The sequence below is a fragment of the Populus euphratica genome, unplaced genomic scaffold, assembly GCF_000495115.2.
Source record: "Populus euphratica unplaced genomic scaffold, PopEup_1.0 scaffold10.1, whole genome shotgun sequence".
NCBI classification, from domain to species: domain Eukaryota; kingdom Viridiplantae; phylum Streptophyta; class Magnoliopsida; order Malpighiales; family Salicaceae; genus Populus; species Populus euphratica.
The window spans coordinates 95,914-120,994 of record NW_011499856.1 but is presented as its reverse complement, the minus strand read 5'-3'; the positions used below and the strand labels follow the sequence as shown (position 1 = coordinate 120,994).

The 25,081-nt window shown below is 35.1% G+C and overlaps 3 protein-coding genes across 3 annotated transcripts; 2 read left to right on the top strand and 1 right to left on the bottom strand.

Annotated features, from left to right (window-relative positions):
- The first annotated feature begins 3,000 nt into the window (after positions 1-3,000).
- On the top strand, positions 3,001-5,010 carry LOC105123192 (GDSL esterase/lipase At2g31550-like). Its single transcript, XM_011022703.1, has 3 exons — positions 3,001-3,819; positions 3,942-4,203; positions 4,701-5,010. The coding sequence occupies exons 1-3, from the start codon at positions 3,142-3,144 to the stop codon at positions 4,895-4,897; spliced, it is 1,137 nt and encodes a 378-aa protein (XP_011021005.1). The 5' UTR covers positions 3,001-3,141; the 3' UTR covers positions 4,898-5,010.
- Positions 5,011-6,171: 1,161 nt separating this feature from the next.
- On the bottom strand, positions 6,172-8,455 carry EXO70B1 (exocyst subunit exo70 family protein B1). Its single transcript, XM_011022702.1, has one exon. It carries the CDS (start codon positions 8,278-8,280, stop codon positions 6,379-6,381), a length of 1,902 nt encoding a protein of 633 aa, XP_011021004.1. The 5' UTR covers positions 8,281-8,455; the 3' UTR covers positions 6,172-6,378.
- A 5,081-nt stretch (positions 8,456-13,536) lies between these two features.
- Positions 13,537-24,324, top strand: LOC105123190 (Tetratricopeptide repeat (TPR)-like superfamily protein). Its single transcript, XM_011022701.1, has 19 exons — positions 13,537-13,801; positions 14,277-14,433; positions 14,523-14,641; positions 14,764-14,838; positions 16,557-16,650; positions 16,736-16,854; positions 17,598-17,668; positions 18,792-18,933; positions 19,054-19,229; positions 19,472-19,674; positions 20,064-20,194; positions 20,724-20,800; positions 21,127-21,201; positions 21,373-21,565; positions 21,890-22,009; positions 22,075-22,213; positions 22,373-22,413; positions 22,537-22,791; positions 23,157-24,324. The coding sequence occupies exons 1-19, from the start codon at positions 13,655-13,657 to the stop codon at positions 23,859-23,861; spliced, it is 3,039 nt and encodes a 1,012-aa protein (XP_011021003.1). The 5' UTR covers positions 13,537-13,654; the 3' UTR covers positions 23,862-24,324.
- The last annotated feature ends 757 nt before the right edge of the window (positions 24,325-25,081 follow it).

Below are 25,081 nucleotides of genomic sequence, written 5' to 3'. Positions count from 1 at the left end.
CTTTATTTTTATATTTTAAAAGTATTTTATAAAAATTAAAATTTTATTTTATTTTTAATTTAAATTAATATTTTTTTAATATTTTTAATTGATATCAAAAATAATTTTTTTAAAAAAATATATTTTTAATATATTTTTAAATAAAAAATATTTTAAAAACAACCATAATTATACTTCCAATATAATCCCTCCCATTATTAGTTGTTAATTACACAGCCTTGTCTTTAATTAAAATGATAACATATAAAATAAATCCACTTACAACTTGAACCAGACCAAATGGAATATTGGGATATGCATATATATATAAATCATTTTTCTTAAAGACCATTGAATTGATGAACTACCACAACCTCTTTTTTTTTTTAATTTTCCCCTTATTGCATGATCGTAGGAGATGCAATCCTCTGATGGTATGATTTCCACCGAGCTTCCCGGCGGGCCAGCACACATCTTATATTATTTTGTACAAAATTGCACATAAAATTTGTTAGAGTTTGCAGATTTTGCAGCAAATAATAATGTTCATATTCTCGTGCTTGTTAAGGAAATGTAAATATATTCAAATTTCAAGTTTAATTTTTTTAAAAAAAAATTAATAAAAAATGATATAAATTATATATATCTTAAAATCTTATTTAAAAATAAAAGTTATTTAATCTTAAAATTTATATAACTCCACATTAAATTATACTTAATTTTTATTAAATAAATAAGGATAATAAAACTTGAACTTATAACTACTTAATTATTAAAACTTTAATATCATATTAAAAAATATTTCAACCCAAACATTTAAATTATTAAATAAAATTTTAAAATATAATTTATATTATTCTCTAGTTATCAATAACTATATCTCAATATCATGGAATATTATATGCATGGCTTTGCATGTTTCACACTGAGACTTACAGATTAAAGATTAAACTCATGGAATATTATATGCATGGCTTTGCATCACACTGAAACTTACAGATTAAAGATTAAAGTTCCATGGATTGCTAGCTAGCATGTCAATGTAATTAATTACAAATTAGTTTTTTTATGGTTTGTTCCATGTTTCTTGACAAGAGGAGAGATTTGTGACAATATCATGATTCAATATATCAAATATCACAAAGATTTTGTATTACCATATCGTATTTCGGACCACAGAAATTCTCAATCCAGGATCGACTCAAAGAAGAGAAAAAATGAGTTGCTTTGATTCCTAGTGTTGTTACGACATCTTCTCTTTGTCTTTTGTCTGAAAAAATAAAAAAAAAATGCGAGCATGCTTGTAACTTGTAAGAGAGGTTAAGAGATACAATGGCTGGCACGAGGCAGGTTTCAATTAATATTGACCTACTTGCACTTCATAATTGAAGTCCTCTTTAAATTCTGACCCTACTATATTCATAATTGACTTCATCTGTTTATCACTTACATTTATGTATTTAATTAATTATGTGAAAACAAAATAATAGATAAGGTGTTGCATTCGTCCCCCATCGATAAATTAATTTCTTTGATGCTCAGCAAGTTCTTAATTGATGGAGAGAAAATAGAATTTAAAGCCCCTTTTTGTTTCATAAAAAATAATTTCTTAAAAACTATTTTCAGATTTTTTATATTTATTTATTATTAGAAAAATTAATAAAAAAATTTGACTTAATTTCTTTAAAACTAGTTTTTCAATTTTGGATAAAATACACTTTATAAAAATTATAAAAAATTCAAAAACATCTTAGCTAAACATTAAAAAATATTTTACAATTTATTTTCTATGACACTATCAAATATAAAAATAATCATATGCATAGCTTGTATAAGATAATCATAATTAATCCAAGTATTTATAATGATTCTTATTAGCTTCCAATTTGAATTGTAATATGTATTTATTGAATTACAATGAGTTACAACTTAGCAATGTTGTGTTTGTTTGGATAATGATTATTAACTAAGGTGGAATTAATCCTTACAAAGCTTATTTTTACCCACTTAAGGGATTATTGTTGTTATTGTTACTTGCTAGCAAGCTAGGCTGCCAAGGCAATTACTAGGATGCTTTTGAAATGGCTTGAATGTTATGGAATTAATCCCTTAAAATTCTTATTTAAATCATCACTCTGTTAATTATTTTTAAAAAAAATATACTCTCAACAAGACAATATTTGATCAATTATCAAACAAACCTTAAATGATTTGTGTCACCAACAAGAGGATCAGTCTCCAGATCCTTGCTCTCAGTAACAAAGACAATGTTGTTTTCGCTGTGTGTGTTGGAGAGGAAGGCTCTCGGGTCATATCAAGAGAAATAATAGCTGTAAAAAAAATATACTCTCAACAAGACAATATTTGATCAATTATCAAACAAACCTTAAATGATTTGTGTCACCAACAAGAGGATCAGTCTCCAGATCCTTGCTCTCAATAACAAAGACAATGTTGTTTTCGCTGTGTGTGTTGGAGAGGAAGGCTCTCGGGTCAGATCAAGAGAAATAATAGCTGAATTTAGTAGACTAGTTTTTGGCTTTTTGCCTCAAAAGGCAAAGTTCTCTTCAGCGCATTGATACCTTTTTTTGAAGGTTTTAATAGTAATTATTTTTTAAAATATTTTTTATTTGAAAATATTTGAAAATATTTTTTTATTTTTAAAATTTATTCATGATATCAACACATTAAATTGATATGAAAACATTTAAAAAAATTATTTTTTTATAAAAATACTTTTCGACTACAAAAACAACCAGTACCTTCCCTCTATTTTATTAGATTTCTTTCTTTGTAGGCTGATGCATGACATTCTTTACAAGCAAAAATAACATTAATTTAGCTTCTTATATTTCATAGAGTAATTCTGATAAATAATGGAAGTGTTTTCCATTTCTCAATACTTTTAAAAACTTAGTTCGGATTGTAACTAGGTTTTTTTTACACATATTATCATTCTAATTTTGAACCTTTAGAGAAGTTGTAAGAAAGAGATTTCTCATGAACAACAGTTTCACACATGCGAAATCGATCTACCAAGTCAAATTAATTGACCGAAGAAGGATGCAGGCTTTATCTCTTCTTTAACTCTCTTTAATATTACATGGCAAGGTAGCTGGGGAGATTTTAATTTCAGCCATTTTCTTCACATGTAAAAAGGGCATGAAACTGCTAGAGACAACAGTTCTCTTATTCTCTATAAATACAAAGCAATCTCACCATGTTAATCAATCAACAATGGCACCTGCCCTCCTCTTCCTCACATTAGCTACCATATGCAATCTCAGTGGGGCTGCAACCTTGCCCAAATTCTCCAGCATTCTAATCTTCGGTGATTCTACGGTTGATACTGGTAATAACAACTACGTGAAGACAATGTTCAGAAGTGACCATCCACCATATGGCCGAGACTTTCCCGGCCACATTCCTACAGGGAGGTTTTCTAACGGAAAACTCATTCCTGACTTTGCAGCCAGCATCCTAGGGATGGGAGATACCGTTCCGCCTGTCCTCAGTCCAGGCCTAACCGATGATGATATTCGCACTGGTGTGTGTTTTGCTTCAGCAGGGTCAGGATACGATGACATGACGACGGTAGCATCGGGAGCCATCCCGATGTACGAGCAACTTGAGTTATTCAAGAACTATATCACAAGGCTCAAGGGAATTGTTGGAGAAGAGGAGGCCAAGAAGATACTTGGCAGAGCTTTCATCATTGTTAGTTCAGGCACTAATGACTTGATTTACAACTATTATGATATACCCACAAGACGGTATCAGTTCAACATTATCAGTGATTATCATGATTTTCTGCTGAGTTCCTTACAAAATTTTGTGAAGGTATGCATGAATGCAGGCATCTATCTAGCTTGCTTTGCACAATCAATTTCTAGGGTTAGAGTATTTTCAAGCATAAAACTGCCGACATTTTCTCGGGTAACTTCTGATGGTAATGTTCACAGGAACTGTACAACCTTGGAGGCCGTTTAATGGCGATTGCTGGCCTTCCGCCAATTGGGTGTTTGCCTCTTCAGATAGTCACAAGATATGGGAGTTCAGGGAATCTAGCATGTCTAGAAGATCAAAATTCAGACTGTCAAGCCTATAATAAAAAACTTAAACAGTTACTACCTCCATTGCAGTCATCACTTCCAGGAAGCAGAATTCTCTATGCAGACATTTACGACACATTATCTGACATGGTTTCCCAGCCACAAAAATACGGTAAGCTGTCTTCTCAAAAAAAAGGGGGGAAAGAAAGGCGATTAGCTGTTTTGACAAAATATAGCATGTATTATGGTAAAAGCTAAACTACTAGGCTGGACTAATTAATGCTTTGGTTGGACCATACAACAGACGGGGTGGGTCCACACTCAGCAATGCTGATGTATGTTCAGAAAATTTTAGCCATCAGGACAACAGAAATTAAAGTAGCCATCAGGACAATAGAAATTAAAGATCAGACTCAAGGACTCAACTGACTTACAAAGAGACCTTACAAGTCATTTATGGACCAACAGACGAGAGACAGGCCCCTTAGAAAATGACCATATATAGAGCTAGTAGATCTGTGTCCAATCTGCTATACATTGCTGTAATTAAGGATGGTATAGCCAATGAAAATGAGCCTGTAGCTCAAACGGCATCTACAAAGGGGTCCTGGGTTCGAGCCTCTCTCTTGCATTAAGCCTAGTTTACTAATATTTGAAGTTACACAACAGGTTTTGTCGAGACACATAAAGGGTGCTGCGGAACAGGGGTTGTTGAAGCAGGATCAACCTGTAACAAAGCGACACCAACATGTGGAAATGCTTCTCAGTTCATGTTTTGGGATGCTATCCATCCAAGTGAATCAGCCTACAAGTTCCTAATCGAATATCTAGAGAAAAAACTCATTTCCCGATTCAATCCCATATGATCACAGCTTCTCTCAGCTTGTACTGTAACTTTTTAAACAATTCATACTCCACAAAGAAGGGGGCAATCTTAAAAAGAGAAACAAGTGATGGTATTCTATGTTTCTTCGCACTATCAATCAGATCTCATAGTAATGCTTTGCTATCCCTGATAAAGTATTAGACTGGCAACAACTTAAAAGAGTCAAATGGGTAATCCAACGATAGTTGAGCTAATAATTCGGTTTTAATGATAAGAGTATGACCAAGGGCTGTGCTGATTTGAACACTCTGAACCTATTACCTTTTGACTTGGAAAGGTTTCATTTTCCATTATGGAAAGGTTTTTGACCACTTCTAGATCTCGGCCACTAGGTTAAAGAAAATTGCCTATCACTCAATCCTGAAAGTAGCCGAATTGCATAGCGAGTTTTTGCAAAATTTAGTAAAATTTTTATCAAAAGATATGCATCAATTCCGTAACAAGCATTACAATTGGTAAAGGAGAGATCAAATTCAGTGCTGGTGGTAGGCTATGGCAAAGGAATACACTCATTTAATCACTCTGAACATAGAAACCTTTTGGCATGGAGACAAACAGATTAAAGGGAATTGACTGTCAAAGAGAGGTTTCTGACCACTTTTACTGCTAGGTTGTAGGAGAGAGAATCAAATGCTATATGATCATTGTTTTCTGTTGTTCCATTAATTTAACTTCTCATCCAGAAGGGGCATAAAACAAAAAATTTCTATTTGAATCATTGGCAAAGATAATCCTTCATTCACAAACTAATAATCAATTTCAAATATATGCTATCATGAATCAAAAGTCGAACCTCACTACTACTCTAGAAAGGAATGGGCTTGCATAAATAGCATCAGCTCTCAGCAAGCTCTCGCTTCATCCTCCCCAGAAGTGGGAACAAACTAATAACACTGCCTCTCTAAAATGCCAGTTTCCAACTCATCACAAGGATGCTTCTTCAAGCTTGGAAGAAGAGTAAGATATGAACTTGCAGCCATCATATAGTGTATTTTGACAATTTATACGAGATCATATACCTAAACTAAACCCATATTTATTTAAAAAGTAGTCTACTTTTCAATTGGATATTCCACTATTTACAAGTTACCAGTGTGTGCAAGTGAGATTATGCAAGGCCAAAATAGATAGCTGACAGCATACAACGATTGGGTTTTGTTATAAGATTAACAGCATAAAAGCTGGTTTCCATGTAATAACTATTATCAAATGTATAATAGCCTTGATTATAGAAAGAGAGAAACAAAAATACAATTCATATGGGAATCAGAACACCATGTTGATTGATCATAGCATGCATCCATAATTTTCATTGACAAAGGTAAAGGCAAAATAAAATGTGATGAACACATTCAAATATCTAGTTAAGGGCTAAAATCATTAATTACATCCATACAACACCAAAATTCACAAACTTTCCTCCAGTTCATGCACAATAGTACAACAAGCAGTGGCTTACCTTCATTTCCTGCCACCTGCGGATCCATTCACTCCCTCAAACAATTCGTTAATCTGGGTGCCAATATCCTCCAGAGTGTACTTAATATACCTATCGGCATGCCTCCCAACATCTGGAGCATTTTGAAACCTTGCAATGAAGTTTCTATAAGCTGGCATCACTAGATTGTATAAAGAGTTCCTCAGCTCATTTCTTAGCTGCTCATCAAATATGATCCACTGGGAGTGAGATTTATAAATTTCCTCAAACTGAGAATTAAATGCCTTAATCCTGTCTTTCATAGACATGGACTTTCCTCCAACATTAGCAGCCACAGGGCTACTATCTGCCCTCAATACCCCCAAAAGTTTATTCCAGGAACTTCTCTGATAACTCGAAAGGTATTGCTTGATTTTTGCAGTGTGTTTCCTTATCCAATCATCCCCAAGCAGCAAACCCAATTCACTATCCTTCACTTTTTGCACGATGTACCTCTCATTATTCATCAAGAAAACAGAGCACAAGGCAGTATCCCCATAAATCTTTGCCTTCACTTCCAAATTACTCTCCAACAGCTCCATAATCCATGCCATTTGAACCGACAATGAAGACAAAGTAGAATCCTTTGATGGAACAACATTCACACTCTCCTCGAAGACCAGCTCTAACGACTCTCTTGACCTACATGCAGCACGTAAATAATTCATCACATATCGTGTGATTGGATGAAGCCCTCCATGAGGCACCGGAGATTTAGCTGGATCCCGCCTAATCAAATTCTCCAACTCCATAAAAATCCCCCTTATCGCCTCCCCTAACCTCTTCCATATCCCTAACGCATCATTCCTGAGAACCAAACAATACTGATCACTAAAATTAAACTCAAACTCCGGCATCAAATCCCTCATCGTTTCAAACAAATCCAAAACCTTAAACAGCCTCTCAGGCGACCTACTCCCTATCGCAATCGCATCCGCAAAATTCAAAATCTGAACCACAGCCCCCCTACAAACCTCCATAAATGACAAGTCGCTCACCGAACCCAACCCATAAAACACCCGATCACACAACCTCCTCTCACTTGGAAACAAAATCCGAAGGGAAACATTTGCCGCTTTTATCCACTTATCAATTTCATCCTCCAATTCTTGCCATTGCATCTTTTGCACTTCTTCATTGCTCAATTTCCCTAAACCTAACCTCGACAGGCTTTCTTCCAAGAACTCCCTACGGAAACTACTATACACGTGTGAACACTCTTTACCAGACCCCGAAACCACCATCCTCTTCGCTATCTCATGCAAATCGTTAATAATCCCCGACGGCAATGCATCAATTATGACGTCATAATTACTTAACCGTTGCGCTACCGGGATTTCATTATCACTATAGTCATGATCATCCTCGTCAGAATCATCAAACAATAAATTACTATTATCCTCCGTTAACTCTCCGTTACCGTTATTATAAGATCTAGTAGTTTCAAAAGACTCACCACCACGTTCAATTAAGAGACGGAACTCTTCTTCCAGCCGAAACATAGCCTGCTGAAGAAGATCCTCAGCTCGTGCCAAATACGCTCCGGCGGAACTCGAGGCGGAGAGTTCACGCACAGTTGAAATTAACTCGTCGACGCAGTCAAGGAAGGCGGAGGAGTCCGCAGAGTCAGACCAGATCGGGTGGTCGGCGGCGACGTACTGCGAGATCTGACGCTCTAAGGACTTGATAGTATGATCAAGAGCTCTAGGGTCTTCTTCTTGTCCTGCTGTTGTCAATTTATCGGCCAATTTCTCTCGAGAAAAACGACCGTCGAACTTTGAGAAGATTTGCAAAATATCGTCAGCCATTGACTCGTTGTGGCCTAGCGTTTTCGCTATGTGGCGTGCTACAGCGATCAGCTTCTCCTCTCCGTTCTCTGCCGCCATTTTTTAAGTTGTGTTTGAATGTTTAGGGTTCACAAGAGCATTAAACGGCTGCGTTCTGGAGTTTTGAAGGGAGCGGTGGTTGCAGTTTTGAAGAAGAACTAGAAGAGCAAGGGAATAAAGGAGGGAGGGTGGGTGGTGCAATGACGGGAATGTCCTTGGAAAACGCGGTTTGTACTTTCAAGTTTTAAAGGGTGGAGAGGGAGTAGAGAGTGAGAGTGACGGGACGGCAGACGTGGATAAAAAGAAAAGAAAAAAGATTCTTGAGTGGCAATTTTGGTAATTAAATGATTTGCTTTTTTACGTTTTGCCCTTATCTTTCGGCAAAACTCAATTAAGATCCTTTAATTACAATATGTGTTTCAATTTGGACTCTCATCTTTGGAAGTTTTAATTACAGCTCACAGTGATAAATCCTTGAATCTTTGGTTTAAATGGGAACCAAGTTTTGTATTTATAAATATACGCCATTGGCCGTGTGTAGTCTACATAGAATCAAAATGAGAAAAGACTTTGATTTCAATAGATAAAAGTTGGTTTAATTTTTTTCACTATTAAAAGAAAAAAAAAACCCTAAAATTTCACGTTAAGTTATTAGCATAGAGTTATTAGCATGATGTATTAAAAATGATTTATTATTCCCATCAAAATGAGCTAAATATTTAGTAATTATTTTATAAAAATATTTCACGTTAAGTTATTAGCATAGAGTTAATAGAGATTATGATTTTGGAGATACCTAATTTAGAGTGAATATTTGAGAATTTAGAAAAATCTCAAATTATAAATTTTTAGGAAAATATGATGCACGTAATATGAATATTTATAATGGAATGGAATGCTGGCATTGCATCGATAAAGATACATGGGTGATGTAATTGAAACGTCCAGTAGAAAAAGGACTTAATTGAAACGTATACCAAAATTGGAAGGTTTGAGTGAAATTTTCCCTGGTCAGAACTTCTTTTTAGAGTTTTTTTGTCTTTTATTTATCTGAAAGCAGTGCCATGTCTCGTGACTTGTGGAGATGGGTCAAGGGGAAGTACCGAAAGGAAGGTTCGATGGACCCGACAGCGAGGAGGCCAGGGGTGGATAAGTGGAGGGAGAGTCGTTTGAAAATGAGCAAGCTGTCTCTATCTATGGCCTGGTCAATTGCGTCTAGGAAAACCACATGATACTCCAAAAAAAAATATTTCGACCACTTCCTTGTTTATTTTTCATATTGTCAAACGAACGCATTTATTCATGGTGGTTGTCAATGATCATGGTGGTATATGGCAGTCATGATCATCTGATAAATAATACTAATCGGTAAGATGAGTAAATTAAACGGTGCGGGATCCTCTTTTGGAGGGCCACCTTCATTTGAGGTCAGCCTCCATCCCGCTCATTGGAGTATTTAATGTTACCATAAATATTGTTTTTTAAAGTATTTTTATTTAAAAATATATTGTTATATTTTATTTTTTAGTTATTTTTTCAAATTTAATTTTTTTCTCAACCTTCAAAAAAAAACTAAAACAGTATCATTTTAAACGATATTGTTCTTTTCCTTCCCCTACCATACAATGCTCATTTCACTTTTTTTTTTTTACATGCAGAGACAAGGAAAGAAGATATTTTATTCCCCTGCAACACCCATCTCACTCTTTTCCCCTCCTATTTGCACAAATCCTGACAAACCACATCCCATATCCTGTCACCATTAATGTAACTCATGCCTCCTTACCTTATCACCATGCTTAAAGAAGAAGAAAACCATGCTTTGCAAAGATAGGGACGGTGGCGTAGGAGCTGCCCGGTTCCACCCTACCCTACACTATGACAAGATAAGGCAGGGTGATTCTCTTTTTCTCTGTCTATAAATATTGAGAGGTAGAGAAGAGAAAAAAAGGAGGGGAAACGAAAAAGAATGGGAGGAAAGTACAGAGAGAAAAGGACAATACTTTGGAAAGAAGGAAACAGAGCACAACAAGAAACACAAAGGGGATGAACTGATGAAGAAAAAAATAAACGGAACTAGGGAATTGTTTGCGGGAAATAAGGAGGAAGAAAGGAGAGTTTTTAGGAAGAAAAACAGAGGGAAATTGAAACAAAACAAAGAAAAGGAGGGAGGGCAGAAATAGAAGGCAATAACAACACGGAAAAAAGAACCACCAACCACCCTCAGCTCCCTAGTTTGCCACCACTAGCACTAGCAACACCGTCATCAACAGTAGCTCCACCATCATTAAAGACTGGAGAAGAAACGTAGAAGCGGGAGAACAAAAATAAAGAAAAGAAAGAAACACAAGAAAAACATAGAGAAAAACAAAGAAGAACCACCGTCTAGAATCCCTCGTCCGCCGCATGATTCTTCGTCAACACCGCAACCGTCTACCGTCGTTAACACCAGCATTACCATCGTTGTTAGGTTAGCTTCTTCTCCTTCGTCGTCCCCAGCACCCCCATTGTTCATTGGGCTGGACAAGTCCAACTCAGCCCAAAATGAATGGGCCAGGTCCGGCTAGTTAAAAAAAAATCAAAATTCTTTCAAAAAAATTTATGATTTTTCATGTATTTTTCTACTAAATTTTACTTAATATTAGTTTGTATTTTATATTATAAAAATATAAATCTGGTATTAAAACACCTGGCTTTCTTTATTTGTATTTTATACTATAAAAATATAAATCCGGTATTAAAACACCTGGCTTTCTTTGAAATATTGCAAAAAAAAATATAAAAACAAAAAAAATATCTTACTTTCTTGCATACAGCTATGTCTTTTAAAAAAATCATATCGTATTTTTATACAACAAAAATTCATAATATGTTCTAGCATGTATTCTGATTTTAATAACTATTTTATTAAATCCATGAGAACTAGGACAATATTTAAAAAAAATCTAAAAAATATTTTGTTTTGTTTAAGCATCAGGGATAACAAATTTATACATAAAACATATTCTCGTTATTGAAAATGTAGTTCTTTTATAGATATTGCAACAATTACATTTTTACCTAATAAGATAAGTATTCCCTCATCGAGGATGATTTTTTTTAAAATCATAGACAGACCAACAGTTAGATCTTAGCACATGTCAGACAATTGAATAATAAAGTGTACCTTAGGTGACACGTACTTGGGTGGCTAATACCTTCCTTTTACGCAACTAATTCTCATGCTTAATCTCTAAGACCAATTAGGGTTTTATAGTAATCATGATATTAGATGACAACTCTTATTCCCATTTTCCATTGATAAAAGAGAAAAAAATCTTTGTCTTCCTTATTTGCTAGACTGATACAATACCGAGAGTGGAAGCTTTGTCATGACGTTGTACACATGTGGAATATATTAAAATACTATATTTTAAAAAAAAAATCAGTATATTGAGACAATTTAAAAATATTTTAAAAAATAATTTAAAATAAAAAAATTAAATTTTAACAAAAAAAAGTTCAACCTTGGCAACAAGAGGACACTAAATCTCCATTCTCAATCTTTATCAATTAAACACTCTTGAAAATATCTTATTTCCTTTTAAAATAACACAAGCATGTAGATATAAGGATGTCATATATTGATGACCATTTTATTGGTTCGCATTCCATTGCGAGTTGGACAAATTGTTTAAATTTTAAACTATAAAAAAATAATAAGATTGTGAATAATTTTTTTATTATCTTATCAAACCTGACTTTATGGATCAATCTTGAGATTGTGAATAATTTTTTTATTATCTTATTAAAATCTCGTCACTTAACTCTTTACATAACTCAAGTTTTAAACTAAATCGCGCGGGAGTTGACCCATATTAAATTGATTGATTTCATGAATCAAAATGCAATTTTAATATCTAGTAAAAACATGATTTAGTTTTTTATGAAACTTCAAGATTAAATTTTTTTCTATAAAATCTATCGAGACAATGACAAATTAGATCAATCTCGGTCTCCAAGCAAAACATGTTATGGACTTTATTGAGTTTAATAATTTATTTTTTATAAAATAATTTTTTTAATTATATGATGAAAATATATAGTTATAAAATTGAGAACCAACCTAAAAATATTTTAGTTAATGAAAACCCTAAAGAAAGCAAAAGATAAATAAATCATATAATTTATTTCCCAACCAATCAATTTTTGAAGAATAAAATTAATAAAAAACTATTTAAAACAATTAATAAACTGAAAACCAAAAATGCATACACGGGCAGCGGGTGAACTCGTCAAACCTATGCACTGGAATAACCCCGGCAATCACGCTAAATTTATGAATTGGGATATGAACTTTAGTGAGGTTATAATTTTTTTTTCCTAAAACTAGTTTTTATTTAACTTCATAATAAAAATAAATACGATTGCAAAGCAAAGCATCAACCCAATACTAAGATGCTATAAATAAATTAAATGATAAATAAAAATTAAAATATCTAACATCGCAATATGAGTAATTCACCTTGCTGTGTAAATGATAAATAAAAATTAAAATATCTAATATCGCAATACGAGTAATTCACCTTGTTGTGTTTAATGAATTTCTCTATCAAAATAAATTTCTAATGGAAAAATACATAAAATTTGTAATAAAAACCAACACATATATAAAAAAAATCATAAATAAATTATACCCTCCTCTTTAAAAACTAAATACCTACAATATCATTAAAAAAAATTACAAACAAATTAAAATATAAAAAATATCACAAAAATATCAACTAATACTTTATTTTTTTTATTTTAAAAAAATAAAAAAATAAAAAAATAATAAAACCAAACATTGCTAAACCTGCGTCCTAGCCTAATCAAGCAACGACATGCATTCCAGTGCTTGACCTAGCGGTGGAAGGGGCTTGTCTCCTTCCACTACCCCTGGGTTCGAGTCCTGGCGTGCACGCCTGTCACCCCCGCGGTGCTTTACATGCCTACTAGGTTTGCAGGGTATTCAGTGAGCCGTGAAGATTAGTCGTGGTGCGTGCAAGCTGGTCTGGACATCCCACATAAATAAAAAAAAATAAAAAAAAATAAAAAAAAATGACGTGGTCTATTCATCCCCATGATGTAACTGGGGCTAGCCCAATCAGGCAACGCCCCAACACAATCTGGGCATTCGATTTAAAATACTATGGTCCATAAAATTTGTTGGTTGATCAACGAAAGCCCAGCCAAACCAGGCGTAAGACCATCACATACCAGTCCAGTCCCCTTCCGGTCCCGTATCCAAACACCCCCATTCATTGGCTAGGTTTCCTTCCATTTGAAAAACAACCATATCCTCCAAACAGAACCTAAAAAAGTCAGTCAGCTGATCTCTTACACAGAGAGAAAGAAATATTTGAAACCCTAGCTAAAAAACCCTATTTTTTTCGAGAAAAGGGAAAAAGCTTCAATGGCATCGAAGTTTGGGTTAGCTGGAGGGATACCGGAACGGCGAGTGAGACCGATTTGGGATGCAATCGATTCTCGTCAGTTCAAGAATGCGCTTAAACACTCCACCGCACTCCTCGCTAAATGCCCTAATTCACCTTACGCACTCGTAAGACTTCAAATATTTCGTAGATTGACTCAGCTCTTGATTGCTAATTACTGTAAAGTGAAGTGATTTTGTGTCTTTACTTTTGCTAATTGGATTCTGCTTAGGGTGTTAGCTTTGAGCTTTTTTTCTCTAGTAACTTACGTAATTAGTTGTAGATTTTTCAGTTATTTGTTGTCTGAGCAAATTTGCAAGGTGTGCTTGTGCCTGCGCGTGTATGTCTGTGCAGACATTTGGTCATTTTTTTATCCGGGGATTAAGTGGTGAATGCTTGTCGTGCTGCCATCCCAGTTGTTTATAATGTTTATAAATCTTGCTTCTTTAGTGTTTGGTTTTGAGCATGTGGTTTTTATGATAGAGGGATTATTTGGGGAATAGTTAGAGTTAATTACTTTTAGAGTTATGGTGTATGTTGTTTATTGTATTAGAATTGAAATGGTGGATTATTTGGAGTAATTGATGTGTTCTGGTGATGCAGGCGCTAAAATCACTCATCTTGGAAAGGATGGGTAAATCTGATGAGGCATTATCAGTTTGCTTAAATGCGAAGGAGCTTTTATACAAGAATGATTCCTTGTTAATGGATGATCTAACTCTCAGTACATTGCAGATTGTTTTTCAACGGCTTGATCGCTGTTAGTATATCTTTACTGCTCCGAGACTCTCTGTTTTTATACATTATATCAGAAGACTCTAATTTTTTTTACCCTTTAAATATAATCAGTGGATTTGGCTACTGGATGCTATGAGTATGCTTGCAGTAAATTTCCAAGCAATCTGGAACTAATGATGGGACTTTTCAATTGTTATGTTCGTGAGTATTCATTTGTGAAGCAGCAGCAGGTTAGTGTTCCTTTTCTTGTATGATATATGTGAACTTCATTGCTATGTCCTGACATCTGCTTGATACAGATTGTGGAACAATTAGGCTAATGCTTTCTAACTATGATGTCATCATCTGGCAGACAGCCATCAAAATGTACAAGCTTGTTGGTGAAGAGAGGTTTTTGCTCTGGGCAGTTTGTAGCATCCAATTACAGGTCATAGCAGCCTTCCCTTCTTGTATATTGTTAAGCATGTGCCTTTTATTTTATAGTATTTATTCTTTAAGCTACTAACATTTCTTGTCACATTATGTGTGCATGGTGCATGTATTATTATAAGTTATTGGTTTTATATATGGAAATTGGTGTTATGGCGAAAGGCTTATTGATTTAACTAATGAATATCACCCTTGCTTCATGTCTTGCAACCTTAGAATTTGGAAAATTTGTTTGCTCAAAATCTTGATATTGAGGTGGATTGGCGTCAAAGGATCCATATAGCTGGCTCCGACCAATTTGTAATTAATACTTTGTTGCTGTTGTTGGCATTCTCTTAGTTAAGTTTTGAACGCCTGCATTCATGCCCGATTAGATTACTGCTAACACAGAACATTCAAAATTGAGAAAAGGAATGAACAGCTGAGGTTACTTGCTGGAAGAATGTAACCATAAATCTTTTAACAATGCAATATAACTGAAGACACATGTGTTGAACAAGATATTTTTTAAGCAAAACAAATTATTAAGAAAATCCTTGCATGCAGTTTAGATTGCTCCAAAAACCTGCAGTATGCAAAGCCAAGATCGAATCTGGTAAAGGTTGCAGCGGTTCAACAGTCTGATCTGGTTTCAGATTTGAAACACTGCAATCCCTTTTTTTTTTTTTTGAAAAAAGGATATAAAATTGGGAGCTCATGCATGCATCTCACATTTTCGCTTAAAGAATTTGAGAACTGTAAATGGTACAAAATGTGAATAACATATTGGAGTGCATGGGGTAGTTTGTGGGGAGATTATGGTCTACGCTGTGAGCAACTTGTCCTTCATTGCCTCTTGCAAGTTATTTATGGACACCCAACTGCATCACTGGGAACATGAACACCTAAGCAATCTTGATGTTGACAAATTAAGGGCTTCGAGTATTAGATTTTCCTTCTTTTTATTTTTTTAGCAAGTTAATATCTGAAACTAAGGCCATTATGATCTGATCTCTGTCCTCTAATTTAACACTTGTCAAAGCCAAATTACATTCTCATTCCTTTGGTCATCCATCTCACAATGTACTTATTGTGGATGTCACCTTTACAGTGGAGTTGTCTGAACTTTTGCCGGATATACATGAAAAAACTTTTTCTGTTAAGTCATCATCATGTTACCCTGCTTCTTTACCTATTTGATCAATTTTAGATGTCGAGATGCTAGTTCCTGGTACTTTACCCATGGACTCAATGTAATCTAAGTTTGTAATTGAACACTTAGTTATCTGAAGCAATAATAAAGGTGATTTCTCCATTCTTGTCCCTCATTCCTTTGCTCTCATTTCTTCTTGTTTTTTTTTGCATCCCAACAGAAAAAGGTTGATGCTGCCCAGGTGGGGTTGCACTTATAACCTTTTTTCTCTTGGTGTTCTGGATTGTGTTGGCTAGTAACCTAATTCATTGTTTATCTAGCATTTGTTTTATCTGTTCTACTTCTGTGAATTGATCTCCATGGAATGGGTCCTGGCCTAGTGTATAGTTTATGTATTTGATTATGTCCATTTCTGTCATGAAAGGGTAAAAAACTAAACAGCATTTGTCTTAAGAAGCTTCTTGCTGTATTTCCACATGCAACCCATGTGCAGCCTTTAGAATGCTTGTTTATTGAAAACACTTCTTGCCTGGGTGGAATTTCTTGTTTTGCTGCTTATTTTGTTTGCTCTGATCTTATTGCAGGTATTTTGTGGCAATGGAGGAGAGAAACTAGCAATGCTAGCTGAAGGGTTACTTAAGAAGCATGTAGCTTCCCACAGCTTGCATGAGCCTGAAGGTGAGTTCCATATCTGTTGCCAAAATTTGAACAACTATCATTCATTAATGATCTTCTCTCTGATCTTGTAAAAACTCCGTTGCAGCTCTTATGGTCTATATTTCCATATTAGAACAACAAGAAAAGTATGGTGATGCATTGGAAATTCTCTCAGGGCAATTGGGATCACTATTAGTGATTGAAGTTGATAAGCTACGTATACAGGTATTTTCTGAAACATTATGTCGTGGTTTTCTTTATCTTAGAAGTAATTCTGTTGACAATAGAGTAATATTTTACATTTTTGAATTTATACATAAGATAATGCACATCTTATGGATTTTCTGTGTAGATATTATATTTCTTCATTGTTTTTGGGATGAGAAACTGAACTTGTCAAGTAAATAAAAGGTGAGTTGTTATGGGCAAGACTAAAGAGGTATTCTAAAAGAAAGCTAGAATGGAAAATGAGATTTGGTAAAATGGAACTAGGTGCAAACAAGCTAGATGACCTGTGACTTACATTCCACTAGAGAGTTGAAGTGGAACTTCCACACAACTTTATGAGGATTATGCCATATAAACTTGAATTCTTAGCATAATGACTATCAAGTTTTGGGCTCAATACTGAAAGGGGCATGCCTGTATAATATTATAGGCCACATAGGCTTTTCTGCTGATAAATAACACCTGCTCATTCAAATGAATCCCAATGAAGGCTTAATCATCTATGCTCATGGTTTTGGTTGCACTTTCACCTTGCCCTACTTTTCTATATATATATATATATATAAACTGTTTCCTTTCATCATTTTGTTTCCAACATTTAAGTTTTCATGCAACTTTGTTGCTATAGAAATTGAGAACACATTATCTCTTGCTGTCTTGCATGCATTTTCTTGGAACTTCTTTCTTTTTACTTGTTGGTTTCCTTATCAACCTGGTACTCTTTGACTTTAAGTTGACAGGGGAGGCTTCTTGCTCGGTCAGGTGACTATGCTACAAGTGCCAGCATATATCAGAAGATTTTAGAACTATGGTATGCGCGTGACAGTTTTCTTTCAAGAATTCAGTTTTGAGATTTTTATCACCAACTGAGGCAGCTAAGATCACGCAACTTAGATAATATAGTGTTACGTGCCAGCATATATCAGAAGATTTTAGAACTATGGTATGCGCGTGACAGTTTTCTTTCAAGAATTCAGTTTTGAGATTTTTATCACCAACGGAGGCAGCTAAGATCACACAACTTATATAATATAGTGTTATGTTGTGTGTTGTAAATTGTAATAAAAGAACCAGGAAAATTCTCTATCTCTCTCTTCTTTTCATTTTTAGCTGTTTATTTCTTCTACTAGCTGCATTATTAGCCTCTGTTAACTTTCTTTCTTTATTTTTAGGTGTTATGGTTAGATTTGAGTTTGATTGATTTGTTTAGGCTGTTCAGAATAGGACAGCTGTGACCTATAAGTCGGGGATTACTGAACCATGATATCAAACAGGCTGCAGTTGCATTATGCAGGAAAAATGAATAGCCTCTTGTAATTGTAGAGGGAAAACAAGCTGTTTGCTTTAGCAGATGGGATAGTTTGTGAAAACAGCCAGTTATTGGAAACCCACATTTCAAAGCTTGTAGCAAGTTTTTAGAAGTCATGGAATTATTATTCTGATAATCCTATTGTGGAGATTTTACATTTTTTCAATGAAAATAGCCTTGTCATAGCTTCAGATAACTAATTTCTAGGTCCTTTAGGAATAGAATTTGCAACTAGGAGCCTGACACCTTATTTTGAATTCTGCCCTAGTGTCAATGAGGTCTGAAAGTTTGCTGTTGCCCTTATATGGATCACCTGACTGTTTTTAAAGCATTCCCATATGATAGATAATCCACACTCCCCCTCTTGCTGCTTGTTAGCCACCTTTTATTTTCTTTCGGGTTTACTATGAATTTGCTTGCTCACCTGCATGTTCAAATTACACGCACCAGCGTGGCATTTGCTAAAATTTGACTGCTGTAGAACATTGAGTAGTTGAAACTTGTTGCTAGAGATTGTGATGCATCTAATTGTTTCCTGTTTCCAATCCGGAAATTTTCTATTTTGGTCATTTCATTTGAGGATGTATATTTTTTTAGCTGTTAATCTTGTTTGGTTTGTCTGCAGCCCTGATGATTGGGAGTGTTTCCTACATTATCTAGGCTGTTTGCTGGAGGATGGCAGCAGCTGGAGCAATGGAGCCAACAATGATCCAATTAATCCCCCAAAACCCGTGGATTGCAAAGTCTCTCAATTGGCAGATGAAGTGGTGCGTATTTACTACCCTTGAATTTTATATGTAGTTTGTATTTTCTGTCGTATCTGCATATTTGCAGGTCTTTTTATGACTTTTTATGCAGATTTTGATTTTTGCAAATTAAATGTGCAGTTTCATTCTCGAATATCGACTTCATTAGCTTTTGTGAAAAAATTACAAGCAGACACCAGAAATGATTTTATTAGGTGTCCATACCTGGCAACTCTTGAAATTGAGAGGAGGAAGCGATTACATGGAAAGGGCAATGATGATGATATTGTGGAGGCTCTAATGCTATATTTCCTCAAGTATATAACTCTTTCTTTTCTTCCCAACTTGTGTGGACCTAGCTGCTGAGTGTAATTGTGCACAAAGTCTGTAAATCATCCAAAATATTTTTGTTTCTGTGTTTGGCAAATAATGGATATGAAGTCGAGACTAGATGAACAATTTATCTCCTCCTCACAACCATTTGTCAGTCATTTGTATGCTTCAAAGAAATTCTCAGTTCTTACAAAAAGTTTCTGGTACTCCTTTTTTTTTCATGCAGGTTTGGTCACTTAGCAAGCTTCAGTTCTGATGTTGAGGCATTTCTGCAAGTCTTAACTCCAGATAAAAAGACGGAGTTTCTTGCGAAGTTGATAAAAACTTTGGACTCCTCTGCTACTGCACCAACTAAAGTGCTTGGACAGTCAATCACGATTTTCAAAATTCAGGAGTTGACTGGGAATATGTATAAGCTCCCTGTGCTTGGTGTGTGTTTCTTTTGCACACGTACCCTTGCTCACCCTACACACAATCTTTTGCACATCCAAACTGCACAACCCCTGGGAGTATTACACTTGTATTTTGTATTTTGTAGCCATGCATCGAATTTAAATGTCTCATAATGGCATAAGAGTGATCAGAAACATAAATCTTCACCATGTTTTTCTCTTCTAAATTGTGGTGTTCAGCAATGCATCCTCTTTATTTTCTGAGTCTCCTGCAAATTCTTTTTTTGGTAGAAGGTTCCCAGTTATGTAGTCTACTTCATTTTCTTTGTTCCTTGTAACGTGTTTCATTCTAATTAAATTGGCTTTTTATTCAATGTTTTTTTTTTTTTGGATTTAATGATATTAACTTCATCCATGCTTCTTCAGAACTTGAAGGCTGTGCCATACAAATGGTGGAGATGTATTGTAAAAGTCTTCCACTTTCAAAGGATTTGGATCCACAAGAGAGCATGCATGGTGAAGAGCTGCTATCTATGGTTTGCAATGTGTTGGTTCAGGTATCTCAATTCATACTTTCATTTTTTCGGATCAGATGTGTGGACACATATGTACTGGTAGATGCCTGGATATGAGGATGGGTTTTATGATTTCTTAAGGAGGACTTTATCCTAGATGGTGCAACAAGTCTCCATTAGTCCATGAAATATTGTTTATTTGACTTAAGAAAATTTTCTTGTGGGATATTTTGACACGATCCTATCTTGTTCTTAAGAAGTTTATACTCCGATGCTCATTACCTTGTTGTTGCCTGATAATGGAGGTGACACTGCTAAAGTTGATGTCTAGGTTAGTGTGCGTGCATGCGTGCACACACAACACATGGATTTATGGCTACTTGTGCGTGCATGCGTGCTTTTACATTATTCTAGATCTTGTTTCATGAATTGGTTTGCTAGTTACAAGATTTTCTTTATTTAATTGACTACTATATTGTTCTCTTTGAGGTTATGCTCATATATATATATATATATATATATATTCATTGCATTTTTTTTTCGTTTTTTCTTTCCCTTTCTTTTTAAATAGCTATTCTGGCGTACAAGACATCTTGGCTACTTCATAGAGGCAATTATGGTTTTGGAGTTTGGCCTGACTATTCGAAGGTAAGATAGTTTTTCACTGCTGATATTGTATTGTAATTTCACACATGGCATTTTAAGAGTTCCAAATCTTTATAATGATTTAGGCTTTGGCAGGGGTGGGTTCTATTAAATCTGCGCCACCTTGAACACATTTAATTGGCACTAGAAATTCTGCTTGATGAATGAGAAGAAAGCATGTATTAAGTGTTTTGGAGGAAAACAAATAAAGGATTAGTGGATACAAGTGCTATGCATGTGAAACCATTTGTTTTCTTCTGGAAACTGTTTGCTGTGTTGGGAACTTCACATTCTTGAAACTAATTTTTGTGTTTGGTCGTATTTGGCAGATATATATGGCAGTACAAGATCTTGTTGCTGCACTTGTATTCACACTTGGGTGCAATTTCATTAGCTTATGAGTGGTAACATACGATATCATATATTTCACATTGTTAGTTTATGAAATACTGTTACCTTTTGGTTTGTATTTCAAATTCTGTCTAGCCACTTGGTTATTCTTTCCCCCCTTTTATACTCATCAAATCACTTTGATTTTCCTAAGGTCTAAAGCAGCTCTCTAAATCTCTGTGTAGGTATAGATCTTTGGACGTGAAGAATATTCTGATGGAAACTGTTTCTCATCACATCTTGCCGCAGATGTTGGTATCTCCTCTTTGGGGGGATTTAAATAATCTGCTGAAAGATTATCTCAGGTTTATGGATGACCACTTCAGGGAATCTGCAGATCTGACATTCCTTGCTTATCGCCACAGAAACTATTCTAAAGTATGCCACATTATCAATATAATTATTTTTATTCTGTGTTAAAAACTTAAGGCAAGTTTCTTTTTTAAATGAATCTTAGATGTTCCTGGAATTGTTTGCCAGTTCATTGTGTGTGGCCGTCTTTCCAATTACTTGATTCTATTGTCTACCTGTGGATGACTGCTTTCTGCACTTTTTGGTCATTGCCTTTATCCATCTAAAACATTTGTTCTGTTTCTTTCTCCCGATGAATCTGGTAACATGCCCCTAGATTGAAGGGGATATGGTATTGAAATAGATTTGTGTAATCAAGATTCAAGACAATCCTGTTACTTTGTATTTCAGGTAATAGAGTTTGTTCAATTCAAGGAGCGATTGCAACGATCTAATCAGTATTTAGTTGCAAGGGTTGAGACACCCATTCTACAGCTAAAACAGAAGGCAGATAACATTGAAGAAGAAGAGGTATGCATCACTTTTATCTGTTTCAACACCATACCTTTGTATCTGATGAATATGCTGTCTTTCAGGGTGTTCTTGAAAACTTGAATGGCGGGGTTCACTTTGTTGAGCTCTCCAATGAGATTGGATCCAAAACCTTAACATTCAATGAAGATTTCCAATCACGACCTTGGTGGACACCAACTACAGAGAAAAATTATCTTTTAGGTTATTCATGCGGTCTTTGTTTCTTAATATCTACATCTTTAAAAGCATATTATGTTCAGTGGTATTGAAGAAGCTATGATGGTTTGGGTAACAGTGGTATTTTCTTATTTCCTGTCTCTCTATGAATTCTCTTGTATATTGAAACAATTCATTTCCCAGGTCCATTTGAAGGAGTATCATATTGTCCCAAGGAAAACTTGGTAAGGAACTTCATTCATTGATTTGCCTTTTTATGTAATATTTGGCAATAGCAATCCATATACTTAATGGACTTTCTGTGTGTTCCTAATGCCCTTTATGTTTATTTTTTGACTTGAATATAGATAAAGGAAAGGGAAGAAAATGTGCGGGGAGTTATTGAAAAGAAATCCCTTCTCCCTCGGATGATTTATTTGTCTATTCACAGTGCTTCAGCATCACTTAAGGAGAGTGTTGAAGAAAATGGGTCCATATCTGGGTCAAAAATCTCCTCAGAGTTTAAGTTTTTGCTTGAGCGCCATGCAAAGATGTTAGGCTTCTCTTTAAGTGATGCAGTTGAAGTGGTTATGGGTGTTTCCAGTGGTGTAAAATCCTTTGAGGTATACTTGTGCTGTCAATCTTATTCCTTGCTTTTTCTTACTGCTCTATTATTTTTCATGATATTCTTGTTGATGTGGGTGTATAATTCTGATTCACATTCAGATGAGGTGATATAGGTATGAGACACATTGTTGTAGGTGTGAAAGCATTTCTGTGTTAGGCAGGTTGTCTTATCTTTTTTCCATTCTTTTGGATGCACACCAAGCGAATATATCTTATAAAGCATGTGCTTCTGTTAAAATTGTCATCTTTAAAAAAGATTAGTTACTGGTGATCACTAGCTTGCTTTATTCAAGTCACCCAATATGGATCACTTAAATACCACAAAAACTTGGATGCATTTTAATTTTTGGATTTGACACAGGCTTTTGGTTCAGACGAGATCGACTGGATAAACTTTGCTGTCTTTTTGAATGCTTGGAATTTGAATTCCCATGAGCCCTTACAGCCTAACGGAGATCAGTGTGGCCGTGGTATTTGGTATGTAGTGGATACTTTGCTGGTGAAATATATTTCAGAGAAGATCAAATCCATGGAGTCTCTTATTTGCTCGCCAAGGGTTGATCTTCCAATTTTAGTGCAATTGGTTACAGAGCCATTGGCCTGGCATGGTCTTGTGATTCAATCTTGTGTTCGATCATCTCTTCCATCTGGAAAGAAAAAGAAGAAAGGTGGGCCTGTGGACCAGCATTCATCTCTGGTGTTTAATGACATTAGGGATTCAATCCAGTCTTTATGTGATACAGTTAAAGAGGTTGCAAAATGGATCAGAGGTCAGATTGACAGACCAGAGGATGAGAGTGTGGAAATTATGCTTTCCTCTCTTAGGAAAAAGGAACAAGATGAAGGGCCTGGGCGTGTTTTCCATGTTCTGGAATGTTTAATTCCATCAATAAATGAGGCTGAACTTGGTGATCGGATCTCACAAGAATTGAAGACATGGAGTCCCCTTGATGTTGCAAGGAAGATAGTGACGGGGGACTCTACATTATTGTCCCAATTTCTTAATATTTGCGAGTCAAAAATCAAGTCATTTCAGGCATTGAATCAGCAGATAGCTCAAATATAAAGTGTGTTTTGCTTAATGCGTTTCCCCTGATCAGCAGGCATTTTGCTTCAGCTTTGGGAGCTGCATCTGATCTGGAATTACTGCGCTACTTGTCAGCAACAGAGAGTTGAATGGATTGTTCAAGCTCTGCACTGATACTCTCTTTGGACTCGTAGTTTACCATGAGATTTCCCTGCCAGATTTTTGTCAGCCTCCATCGTGGCCAGCCAGTTCTGTTTGAGCGGTTTTGGAAATGTTGTGCCAGGTTTTCACAATTTATTTGGATATTCTTTCAATTTTTACACAGAACAGGTTTGTGTCTTTGTTCTCTTGATGTATTCTTTTCTGCAGTGTATCTTTTGTTATTTTTTGCTTAATGTTGCGTGCACATCGGGGAACCTGAAAAGTCCTGTCTGGAAGTCAAAATTTGATGTATTCTACTCTAATTTGACTCCATTTGTTTTTGCATTTTAAAAGCTTTTTTGAAAAAAATTGAACATTGTTTATTTGTTTTAAATTATTTTTTTGGTGTTTTCTTATTGCTGATGTTAACAATGAATTTTTAAAAATGAAAAATTATTATTTTGATGTATTTTTAAATAAAAAACATTTTGAAAAACAATCAGTAATAATTATTATTTTGATGTATTTTTAAATAAAAGACATTTTGAAAAACAATCAGTAATGATATATACTGTTGATACAGGCAGCTGTCAATTGTATTCTTAGACTTGAATTTAAGGTGTCATTTTTTCTATACTGGAATCCAATGATTTAACCGATATCAGTGGTATTACGTCAGTATCACCCTGGTAGATCACTGGATCTGGGCAGATGTTATCTTAGAAAGTTGCTGTCAGATTACTATGCAAACTGTCTCGCTAGAACAGGTAAAGAACATTGTAATGAGGGAACACCTATCTATATGTATCAAGTTTCCACTTTGGGTGCAAGATCATACTATTAGAAATCAGTTGGCGGCCTACCTAATTCATTAAGATGTATGGGATTCTGGGTTTACAGGTGTCCCTGATGATGTATTTTTCCCAAGAAATTTTGGGGGAGGGAGTTCAGGAAGACGACAAGAAGTTGCTTGAGCAGGCTGGTCTGGCCGCATATTTCAATTTTATCACCTAATACAGTGGAAAAGGTAGTTTATGAATTGATCAGTGCCTTGATTGATGTTTATTTATATATATAGTTAATCTGTTTGACAAACAAGTAAGAACTACCGTAGGTAG

Coding starts and splice junctions, on each gene's coding strand:
- LOC105123192 (XM_011022703.1), top strand. CDS start 3,142: ATGAAACTGCTAGAGACAACAGTTCTCTTATTCTCTATAAATACAAAG. Junction 3,820..3,941: donor CCTTACAAAATTTTGTGAAG/GTATGCATGAAT, acceptor TAATGTTCACAG/GAACTGTACAACCTTGGAGG. Junction 4,204..4,700: donor TTCCCAGCCACAAAAATACG/GTAAGCTGTCTT, acceptor GTTACACAACAG/GTTTTGTCGAGACACATAAA.
- EXO70B1 (XM_011022702.1), bottom strand. CDS start 8,280: ATGGCGGCAGAGAACGGAGAGGAGAAGCTGATCGCTGTAGCACGCCAC.
- LOC105123190 (XM_011022701.1), top strand. CDS start 13,655: ATGGCATCGAAGTTTGGGTTAGCTGGAGGGATACCGGAACGGCGAGTG. Junction 13,802..14,276: donor CTAATTCACCTTACGCACTC/GTAAGACTTCAA, acceptor CTGGTGATGCAG/GCGCTAAAATCACTCATCTT. Junction 18,934..19,053: donor CTCAATTGGCAGATGAAGTG/GTGCGTATTTAC, acceptor TTAAATGTGCAG/TTTCATTCTCGAATATCGAC.